The sequence below is a fragment of the Chiloscyllium plagiosum genome, unplaced genomic scaffold (assembly GCF_004010195.1).
Source record: "Chiloscyllium plagiosum isolate BGI_BamShark_2017 unplaced genomic scaffold, ASM401019v2 scaf_2228, whole genome shotgun sequence".
NCBI classification, from domain to species: Eukaryota; Metazoa; Chordata; class Chondrichthyes; order Orectolobiformes; family Hemiscylliidae; genus Chiloscyllium; species Chiloscyllium plagiosum.
Genome location: NW_025214617.1, coordinates 33,074 through 44,833, shown reverse-complemented (window position 1 = coordinate 44,833; position 11,760 = coordinate 33,074). Strand labels below are relative to the sequence as shown.

At 40.1% G+C, this 11,760-nt stretch overlaps 1 protein-coding gene across 1 annotated transcript; it reads left to right on the top strand.

The window, feature by feature from the left end:
• Positions 1-2,848: 2,848 nt before the first annotated feature.
• LOC122547960 (E3 ubiquitin-protein ligase TRIM39-like) lies at positions 2,849-8,139 on the top strand. The gene is made up of 4 exons (XM_043686518.1): positions 2,849-3,210; positions 3,678-3,812; positions 4,713-4,850; positions 5,654-8,139. Coding segments are annotated over exons 1-4 (798 nt in total). The 5' UTR covers positions 2,849-3,209; the 3' UTR covers positions 6,178-8,139.
• The last annotated feature ends 3,621 nt before the right edge of the window (positions 8,140-11,760 follow it).

Sequence of the window (11,760 nt, the reverse complement as noted above, 5' to 3'; positions counted from 1 at the left end):
TGCTCCCAGTCCATGCTTCCCAACTCACGTCTGATAGCATCATAGTTTCCTTTTCCTCAATTAAATATCCTCCCATTGTGCCTGCTTCTCTCCTTCTCCATAGCTATGTAGAATGTGAGGCAGTTGTAGTCACTATCACCAAAATGCTCTGACACCTGCCCCGGCTCATTGCCGAGCACCAAATCCAAAATGGCCTCTCCCCTCGTTGGCCTGTCAACGTACTGAGTTAGGAAACCCTCCTGAACACACCTTACAAAAACAGCTCCTTCCAAACCATCTGCTCGAAGGAGGTTCCAATTAATATTGGGAAAGTTAAAGTCATAAAGAGGATTGTGATGTGCCTCAAGATAGATTTTAAAATGAAGACGTCCTTAACGAGTGAGATAGCTATCTATCTCAGGAGCATAGAATGCAGTTGAAAGATTTGCTACTGCAGTATAAGGACATATGTAAGAATCAGATATGGAGGATTTACGCTATTGTACGTAGGGAATACTGCTCCGATAAAACAACACCCCGATCGGCTTAACCCTTTCAAAGCCAGACAGGTCCAGATGGAGGTGGAAGCCATGCTCGACGATGACATCATCAAACCAAGCCAGAGCGAGTGGAGTTCACTGACCATCTTAGTTCCCAAACCGGATGGGACTGAACGATTCTGCATGGATTATCGGAAGGTCAATGCTGTTACAAAATCAGACACATATCTACTTCCTAGATTGGGGGACTGTATTGAGAAAGTCAGACAAGCCAGTTACAGCACCAAGTTGGACGTAATGTGTGGTTACTGGCAGGTACCATTATCGGAGTCGGCAAAACAATTTCTGAGTTTGTAACCCCAGGTTAAAGTGATGCTCTTTGGAATGAAGAACACACACACCACATTCCAAAGACTCATGAACAGAGTTGTGGCTGGGTTAACAAACTATGCAGGAGAAAGTGAGGTCTGCAGATGCTGGAGATCAGAGCTGGAAATGTGTTGCTGGAAAAGCGCAGCAGGTCAGGCAGCATCCAGGGAACAGGAGAATCGACGTTTCGGGCATAAGCCCTTCTTCAGGAACTATGCAATCTATTTGGACAATGTAGTCACAGAGTCATAGAGATGTACAGCATGGAAACAGACCCTTCGGTCCAACCTGTCCATGCCAACCAGATATCCCAACTCAATCGAGACATTTTATTTCTCTACTCTCTTGTCACTAAAGAAAATGTGCCCAGATACTTTTGGATCTAAGTTGGTGCTGTAATTGGTGATGTAAAAATATTTCACTATACACATTGAGGAAATGTGACAATAAAGGCTCTTCTATTCTATCCTCTGTGTAAAAAAAAAATTCTTTCCACATTTTCTTTAAACGTGCCCCCCTCACCTTAAACCTATGCCCAGTAGTATTTGACATTTCCACCCTGGGAAAAAGATTCCAACTTCTATCCTATCCATGCCTCTCATAATTTTAAATTCTTCTAACAGGTCACTCCTCTGAAGCTCTGGTACAAACACTTTAAGTTTGTCCAACCTCTCCTTATATCTAATACACTCCAAACCAGGCAGGTAAACCCCTTTTGCACCCTCTCCAAAGTCTCTGCATCTTTCCTGTAGTGCGGTGACGTGGATTGTGTGCACGACTCCAAATGTTGCTTGACCAAAGTTTTATATAGTTGGAACATGACTTGCCAACAATTATGCTCACTGCCCCAAATGATGAAGGCAAGCTTGTTGTAAGTCTTCTTTACCACCTTATCCACTTGTGTTGCCATTTTCAGGGAGCTATGGACTTGGAACCCAAGATCCCTCTTTAGATCAATGCTCCTAAGGGTACTGCCATTTACTATATACTTTCCTCCTGTATTTGTCCTCCCAAAATGCATCACCTCACATTTGTTCGGATTAAACTCCACCTGCCATTGCTCTGTCCAATTTTTCATCTGACCTATAAGATGCTGCATCCTTTGATAACCTTCCTCATTACCCCCCAACTCCAATTTTCGTGTCATCTGCAAACTTACTAATTAGATCACTGTTCTTTTTGTCCAAATTATTTATATCTTTAGTAATTCCATGTAGATAGCATCCACTGCTGTACCCTAATCATTTTTGTCATTTCTTCAACAACTCAATCAGGTTTTTGAGACAACTCCTCCTCTGCATGAAGTCATGCTGACTATTCCTAACAAATTCATTCTTCTCCAAATGCAAGTAAATCCTGTCCCTAAGAATCTTCTGCTCGAATTTCCTGATCATTTATGTCAGGGTCTCTCAGCCTATAATTTCTTGAACAAAGGTACAATATTGGCTACTCCCCCCTTCTGAGATCTTGCCTGTGGCTAAAGAGGATGCAAATATCTCTATTAAGGCCCCAGCAATGTCCTCTCTTGCCTCCTTCAGTATCCTGGGGACTTAAGTACCTTAATATTTTTCAAGATACCCAACACTTCCTCCTTTTTAATATCAACATGCCTTAGAGTATCAACAAATACCTTTCTAAACTTCCTATTATCCATTCCTTTCTCCTTGATGAATACCAAAGCGAAGCACTCATGAAGGACCTCACACTCTTCCTCTGGTTCCATGCATTAATTTACTCCTTTGTCCTTGAATGGATCTACCCTTTCCCTAGTTAGCCTCTTACTCCTAATATACATAAAAAATGTCTTGGAATTCTCCTTCATCCTATTTGCAAAAGACATTTCCATGCCCCTGCTAGCCATCCTAATTTCTTTTTAAGTTCCATTCTGCTTCCTTTATACTCCTCAAGGGACTTGCTTGATTTCTATTTCTGAAACCTTAACATTTGCTTCCTTTTTCTTTTGAATTAAGGTTCCTGAATCTTGACATGTTTATCTTTCATCCAGACAGGAATACGCTGGTCCTGATACCTGGTCAACTCGCCATACATTCACCTGTACTATCTTATTATTTCTGGCCTCACTAGCACACGGCATAGGGAGTAATCCTGAGATTATAACCCTAGAAGTCCTCCTTTTCAACTTTGTACCTAACTCCTTAAATTCCCTTTGCAGAACCTTATTTGAAATATCCTCACTGATAAAACCATTCTCTTCTATTTCGTTTCAGAGTGACTGAGACTCGGACAGTCATAGAGCCAAATGTTCCAGAGGTCACCCTGAATCTGTCTGGTATATTTCAACACCTTCAGAACAAGCTGAATGCTTGGGAAAATTACCACTCAGACATATTGGGAATCATCAGTAAGAACATGCAACTTTTCTCCAATCGAAGGGAATGAGAGCAGGTTGGGTTCATTGTGTTCATAGAGCTGGGAATATGCTTGAAGTTTAATGTGAGCTTCCTGCGTGTATGAATCAAGAACCTGAGATCCATCCTCAGTCCTCAGTAAGATATGCTTTAAACCTTCCTCCGTGGAATGGGCCCACTGTGGCCAGGGAAGCACACTGTCAATTAGAATGTCCCTTGAAGGGACATTGTTGGAAAGTTTGTTTCACGTGTAATCCAGTAAAAGGGCCTCCACTTATTAAATGCTTTTCATAACATCTGGTCATCCCAAATTACTTAAAGCCAATGATGTTCTACTTTTGAGGCGTAATCACTGATATGATGTTGTTATATATAGAAATGATACCTGCAACCCACCTTTCAGTGATATGAAAACAGCTGGAACTCACAACATCACAGTTACGATGTGCTTTGTTTACAGTGCCATCTTCCATCAGAGACCCGGGCTTACTGAATGTTACTCCTTCCCAGCATAACTCCTCTGGGGCAGCCCCTGTCCCCACAAAGGTCAGCTCACCATTGACTACAATTGGCAAGGAAGCTGAAAAATCCCTAGGTGGGTTTGTAATCTTCATATGGGTTCATTTTGTCTGTGACATGTCCATCTCCTTTCTCAATTAACCCTTGCTATTCTCCTAAACCTATAATTTTCAATCTGACCCTTATTTTTTGTGACATTCCCTCAGTTGTGGGAATTTTAGTTGAAAATGTAAAAACAGGCTATTTGCAGTTTTATAGCACCTTTCATCACCCTTCATAACCTCATGACATTCAAAAGTGCTTTTCAGCCATTGAAGTTCTATTTTTGAAGTGTAGTTACTGTTGTAATGTACGAATAGATAAAGATGGAATCTACAAGCCACAACTGAGAAACACGAAAGAGGCTAGTCCTTACAGTTTCACTATTCCCAATCACCATGTGCTTTGTTTACATTGTTAGCTTCCACCGAATACGTGGACCAATCAAAAGTACCTCCTTTCCCTCAAAGTGCTTTGGGGGCAGATCCTATCTCAGGGAATGTCATCCAGAATTTGACTGAGATCAAAATGGGCACAGAAATATCCCATGGTATGTTTGTAATCTTCAATGGAGTTCAACCAAATATAACTTGTATTTAACCCACTCAGCTTTCAAGAAATCCCTTGTTTTTTTCTCTCTTGACCCTTCCATTTTCTAATTAATTCTAATTTTTGTGACACTTCTTCAGTCAGTGGTTTGAGATTTGAATTTAAAGAGTAAAGTAGAATAAGGAATGTTCACATCTTTATTGCGCCTTTCATTATCTCAGGATTTCCTACAATGCTTTGCAGCATATGAACTCTGTTTCAAGTGTAGAGTCACTGTTGTAACGTATGAATATATAAGGATGGAATCTCTTACCCACCACTGAGGAATATGCAGGAGGCTGGAACTTGTTATGCCATAATTCCCAATGACTGCATGCTATGCTTACAGAGTCAGCGTCCACCCCTGAACACAGCGACGCAGTGAGCAAAACTCCTCCCCAAGAGAGTGTTTCTGAAGCAGCCACTGACCAAGAGAAAATTCTCCAGCCATCAACTGGAATTGATGGAACAACAGAAATATCCGAAAGTAGGTTCATAATTTTACATAGAAATCAAACCAATTCTTACATTTTTTTCAAATAATGTTCCTTCGGTCTGAATTTAGAGTAGGGGATTTGAGGTTCAAGTTTCTGCAACTATTCCTGGAACGGACTTGATTTTTTTTTGACATAGGGTCGATGTAAGTGTTGGTAAGTTTGATGTAAAGAGGGGACAACAAATTAACATATAGAGGGGACAGATTCAATACAAGTCCCAACTACTCTTCACCATTCTGTGTAAACTGATAGAGGTTCGAATTAGACTGCGAATAGAATGGGACAGAAATTTGGGGAGAAAGTCCAGGACATACTGCTGTATTCAGAATATGACAGTAACTTCAAAACACAGCCCAGCATTCAGTCCGATATTCTGAATGAGACAGTAACAGAGGGAATAAGTCCAGGACAAACACCTGTGTTCAAGGTGGGTTAGTATTATGTGTGTTACCAGCGTAATCAGTGTTCAGATTGTGGGAATGTAACTGTGTTGTGCACTGATGAGTCCCTTCTATTGTGTTCTCGGGAATATATCCACAACACTTGTATGATGAAACTGACTGTTACACAGTATCTCATGTTAATGTTTGCACTGAGTAACATGGGGATCCACACACTGATCTTTAACAGAGATTTTGACTGAAGGCCTTTTATTTAACATAGGAAGAACCTAGTCTAACAGTAATGTGGGTCTGACAGTGTCTGGGAAATACTTATATTCCTATCCTGCAGCAGTCACTTATTGATCTGAGTGGAAATACTGTGTCTGACCGATCTCTTCTCTCCTCTCTAGGAAAAAGTCCATTGAGCCTGGATCCAAAGACAGCAAACTGCAACTTGATTCTGTCTGATGACCTGAGATCAGTAACGTGGACTGACCAGCAACAGCCCTATTCGCCTCACCCAAAGAGATTTAAGTATCTTCCTCAAGTCCTTTGCTCCCAGAGCTTTTCCTCAGGATCCCATTCCTGGGATGTGGTGACTGATGGGAATTACTGGAGAATCGGGATTGTGTATGGGAGTGTGGAGAGAGAGGGGGAAGTCTCTTCTCTTGGAAACAGTAGTAAATCTTGGAGTTTGGATTTTATTGCAGGTTATCTTACAGCTCGGCACAACTCTCAGATCACAGTCCTTCCATTGCTCCCATCTGTAAACAGGATTCGAGTCCAGTTGAACTATGAGGCTGGGACTTTGTCATTTTACCAGGTCACTGACTCACTGAAACATTTACACACATTTCAAACTACATTCACTGAACCCGTGTTCCCAGCATTCTATAGTTGGGACAAATCACTAAAATTGTTAAGTTCAACATGATATTTGAGACTCTGACATCACTTCTGGTATCTATGAATTTGGTGATGGAAATTTCACGCTAAATTTAGATTAGATTACATTACTTACAGTGTGGAAACAGGCCCTTCGACCCAACAAGTCCACACCGACCCGCCAAAGCGCAACCCACCCATACATTTACCCCTTACCTAACACTACGGGCAAATAGGACAGAAACTATTGAAGCGCCCACGAGAATTGAAAAGTAAAGCATTTTTTTTGTTTACACCAATTTATGAAACAAATCAATCCCATTCTTCCACTCCCCAAGGAAACTTAAGTCTAAGATATATCATCATGGAGATCCAGCCAGAATATGTACAATTAAGTGTCAGTCCTGTTTTGTGTATCCTTCGAATGTCACTCTGTGGTCTCCCTCTGTAATGATAACATTACTCAGTTTCCTCATCTGATGATGACATTGCTTTGTCTCCCTCTATCTGATGATGTTATAGGACCATGGAGAGGTTACATCACAGAAAGAAGCCATTTTAATCCATCATGTCTGGGCCAGCTGAATAAACTATTCTAAGCACACTTTCCCTAACTTTATTCACAGTGTTGGAGGTTACAGACCCAGGTTCCCTGTTAAATACCTTGAGAGTTTCTGCCTCAACAATCAAACTGGGCAGATGTTCCTGATTCCTGTCTCCACTAACTCTATCGCCAATTACCTTAAACCTGTACACCATTGTATTCGACCTCTCTGCTAGGAGAAACAGATCTTCCCTGTCCAATCTATCTAAGCCCCTCACCGCTTTGTACACTTAAGTTTAGTCATCTCTCGGCCTCCTCTGTTATCAGTAAAACAGCCCTAGCTATTCAACAAGTCCTCATAGTGGCAATGTTTAAGCCCTGCTAACATTCTTGTGAATCTCCTCTGTACTCTCACTAGAGCAACTGAAATGTAGTGATCATGACTGGAGACAAAACTGCTGTTGTGATCAATTTGTTAGGTAGTTATGGTGTTATATTTCTGCTTTTTTATTCAATACCTTGCTCAATGAAAAAAAAACACATCCTGTATGCCTTCCTTATTGCCTTATTTACCTGTTCTTCCACCTTCAGGGACTTGTTGACACGTACTGCAATTCCTCTCAATTCCTCAATTCCTTTATCCCTCTCCACGCACTCCCATTTATTCTGTATTCCCTAGCAATTCCCTCCCCGAATACATAATTTTGTACTTTTCTGGACTGAATTCCATTTATCACTTTCCTGCTCACTCAACCAAACCATTATTGTTATTCTGAAGTCAATAGCCATCCTTTTCAGTATCAACTGTCTGGTCAAATTTTTGTTGTTTGCAGATTTTCCAATCAAATTTCCCATGTTTAAGTGTAAATAATTAAAATGTAATATCAAAGGACCCAACACTGAGCCCTGAAGAATTGCAGTCGAAACTATTTTCCATTTGCAGTAACTTCAATTGACCATTGTCATTTGTTTCCTGCCACTGAGCTAACTCTGGATCCAACTCGCCACATTCCTCAGTATCCCGTAGACTCTAATTTCACTAACCGGTCAGTTATATGGGAACTTGTCAAATGCCTTGATAAAATCCATGTAGACAACATCAATTCACTTTTACCAGATCAACTCAGTGTTATAACATTTGCTTTTCCTCAATTTAGAAATTTTTACTTCTGTTTTATTCTTGTCACTTTCCACAATGATGCTAAATCTAAGTGTGTTATTATCAATATCTCCAAAATGGTCACATTGCTACTTGCCCAACAATTTCAAAAAACTACAGCTATTTAATTGTTGGACTAATTGTGGATATCTCTTCTGATAATGTAATTTCCAGGTCTCTCTGCACAAGCATATAAATTGGGAATCCACGTTGTTATGACATGGCAATGAATCCTTATGTTAATTAAACCAAACACCCAGAAAAGCTGACCTCGCAATCTGTTAAAACATGAGTAATGGAAAACTCACAAGTTCCACTATTTAAAGAAAATAATATCAATTTATTCTTTAACTCTAAAAGTGAACTTTAAACAACATCTATTCACAACTTTCTCTTAACTGCTTACTAACTGCCTCCAACTCTATAACAACATACTGTTCCAATAAAACACCTATTAAAATAACATCAACTTAATTTCAAAACCATACAGCGGCTGTCGGTCTCTGGTATCGTCTTTCAGCTGAAGATCTCCCAGTGTCATCTCTTATCTTTTACTGTGAATATTTTCCATATGAGAAAGGTACCTTTGATAGAGAGTGTTTTTGAATTGCAGTCTTTTTTGACTGCAGTTACTCACTCAGTGGCAGTTACTCTCTCGATGACAGTTTCTCTGTCTGACTTTCAAAATGCCTGCTTTTTTTAATACCCCAAACATTGGATTGCCTATTGGTTTGATGTTGGCAAAAACAATAAATTCAAACTCAATCGAGTTTTTGTATCATGAGGCATAATTTAAACTGGTTGGTTAAATCCGAATTGTTGTCAAAACAACAATTAACTTGGATATTTGTTTCACAGCTAAATGTTACATTTTTTTTCAATTTTCCAGTACACTCTGAGACTGCCAGTTACTCACATGACAGGTGCTTGTAAGCTGTCAGTGCAAAACAACATGCACTCTCTCTTAAAGGTACAGCACATGCCTTCAACGTCACGACAATGTAGATAACATCAATCCACTCTTGCAAGGTCAACTCTTAGCTTTATAAAATTTGCCTTTCCTCAATTTAGAAATGTTTACTTTTTATAAAAATTGACACTTTACATAACGGTGCTGAATCTAAGTGTGCTATGAGCAATATCTCAAAAATGGTCACCCACTGACACTTCAAGCACCTGTCCAACAACTTCAAAAGACTAAAGCTGTTTGATTGCTGGACTAATTACTGAATATTTCTTCTGATATTGTAATTTCCAGGTCTCTCCATGCAAGCGTATGAATTAGGAATAGAGGTAGGCCTTTTATCCCCTCAGACTTGCTCTGCCTTTCAGTGATCATGGCTGACCTGTTGGTGTTTTGAAAAGCACATTCCCATTTACCCTAATAATCTTTTATTCTCTTACCTAATAAGAACTTACCTCCACCTTAAAAGTATTCAATGATCCGGCTTCCACCACTTTCTGAGGCAGAGAGTTCCAGAGTCACACAACCCTCTGAGATAAACGAGATTTGTATTTTGTAATAATATTGTATTTGGATTTCTAGAAGTTATTTGACAATGTGTTGCATTAAAGGTAATTCTGTAAAATAATACCTCATGCTATCAGAGGTAATTCAGTAGTAGGGATATAAAATTGGCTGACTGGCAAAAATCAAAGTTTGCTTAAATGGATCTTATATGTGGCTGAATATGATTAGTGGGGTTTAGAAGGGATTTGTGCTGTGGTTTCAACTTATTACAATTTATATTCTCAGTTGGATGAGGGGAGTGAGGCACAGTAGCTAAATTTGAAGATGAGATAGAGGGAGGTAGGTAACTATTATGAGGTGTATATCGAAATGTTGGTTGAAGCAACTATCTAGCAGATGACAAAATGCGAACCTTAGGCAGGAAGAACAAAAAAGCTGAGTATTACTGAAGCAGAGAACATCTACAAAATTCATAGGTGCAGAGGTGTCAGGGTGTTTTAGTGAAGAGAGAAGAAAAAGTCTCCTCATGTCCATCCTAAAACAGTCACCTCTAATTTGTAAGTAGCACCCAGAGGCTCCTAGCTCCCCACAAGAGGGAACATTCTTTCTATTTGCACCTGGTCAAGACCATTCAGGATCTTGTAGACTTAAATCATACCACCCCTCATGCTTCCAATTTCAAGTGAAAACAAGTCCAAATTGTCAAAACCTTCCTCTTATGACAGCCTACTCATTCCAGGAATCAATCCAGCAAATCTCCCTTGAAACCTCCGGGTGCTCTGGTTTCCTCCCACCATCCAAAGATGTGCAGGGTCAGGTGAATTGGCCATGCTAAATTGCCTGTCGTGTTAGGTAAGGGGTAAATGTAGGGGTATGGTTGGGTTTCGCTTCGGCGGGTCGGTGTGGACTTGTTGGGCCGAAGGGCCTGTTTCCACACTGTAATTAAAAAGTGCGCGGCACGGTGGCACAGTGGTTAGCACTGCTGCCTCACAGCTCCAGAGACCTGGGTTCAATTCCAGCCTCAGGCGACTGACTGTGTAGAGTTTGCACGTTCTCCCCGTGTCTGCGTGGGTTTCCTCCGGGTGCTCCGGTTTCCTCCCACAGTCCGTGCAAACTCCACACAGACAGTCACCTGAGGCGGGAATTGAACCCGGGTCTCTGGCGCTGTGAGACAGCAGTGCTAACCACTGTGCCACCGTGCCGTATAATTGAAGCAGAACCTCTTTACTTTTATCTTCAGTTCCTCTCATAATTAAAGATAGCATTTCGTAAGTCCTTGTTAATACTTGCTGTATCTGCATACCAATGTTTTGTGACCCGTTCACTAAAACACCCTGACACCTCTGCACCTATGAATTTTGTAGATGTTCTCTGCTTCAGTAATACTCAGCTTTTTTGTTCTTCCTGCCTAAGGTTCGCATTTTGTCATCTGCTAGATAGTTGCTTCAACCAACATTTCGATATACACCTCATAATAGTTACCTACCTCCCTCTATCTCATCTTCAAATTTAGCTACTGTGCCTCACTCCCCTCATCCAACTGAGAATATAAATTGTAATAAGTTGAAACCACAGCACAAATCCCTTCTAAACCCCATTAATCATATTCAGCCACATATAAGATCCATATAAGCAAACTTTGATTTTTGCCAGTCAGCCAATTTTATATCCCTACTACTGAGTTACCTCTGATAGCATGAGGTATTATTTTACAGAATTACCTTTAATGCAACACATTGTCAAATAACTTCTAGAAATCCAAATACAATATTATTACAAAATACAAATCTCGTTTATCCACAGTGCACATTACTCCTTCAAATAACTGCAATAAATTGGTAACTATTTCTCTTTCATGATATGATGCTGAATCTTCCCAATTATCTTGGATGTTTCTAAGTGCTCAGCTATAACCTCCTCAACAATTGATTCTGACAGTTTCGCCACAATATATATCAAACAAACTGATTTATAGTTTTCTGTTTGCTGTCTTCCTGCCTCCTTGAACAGAGGAATTATATTTGCTACTTTCCACTCTGATGGAACCTTTCAAAAATCTAGTGAATTTTTGAAAGTGAACAATAAAGCATCAACAATCCATTCACCATCTCTTTCAAGGCCGTGAGATAAAGTCCATCAGGACGTGGAGTCTTATCCTGCTGATGTGATATTCCCTGGCCTCCCCTTTTGCTGATGTTATTGGCAGATCTCACCCTCTGATGTCATCGGGTGCCCTGTGCTTTATTTCTTTTATGAATCCATGTGGTTTTTCTGCCTTTCTTTATTAAAACAAAAAGTTGCTTCTTGTGATTTAGCTGTCATTTGTCATGTTACAATTGACTTAAATTGTACAATTTCTCTGCTTTGTCGTATAATTGTTGTGATATAAGTCTCAATAGTGAATGATAATAATAACAGACATGCCTGCATTAAACTCCTCAGTGAATCATAGTAATGA

Excerpts from the sequence above, each read along its gene's own strand:
- LOC122547960 (XM_043686518.1), top strand. Across the intron at positions 3,813-4,712 it reads GGAAGCTGAAAAATCCCTAG|AGTCAGCGTCCACCCCTGAA; the intron begins GTGGGTTTGTAA and ends CTATGCTTACAG. Across the intron at positions 4,851-5,653 it reads AACAACAGAAATATCCGAAA|GAAAAAGTCCATTGAGCCTG; the intron begins GTAGGTTCATAA and ends TCTCCTCTCTAG.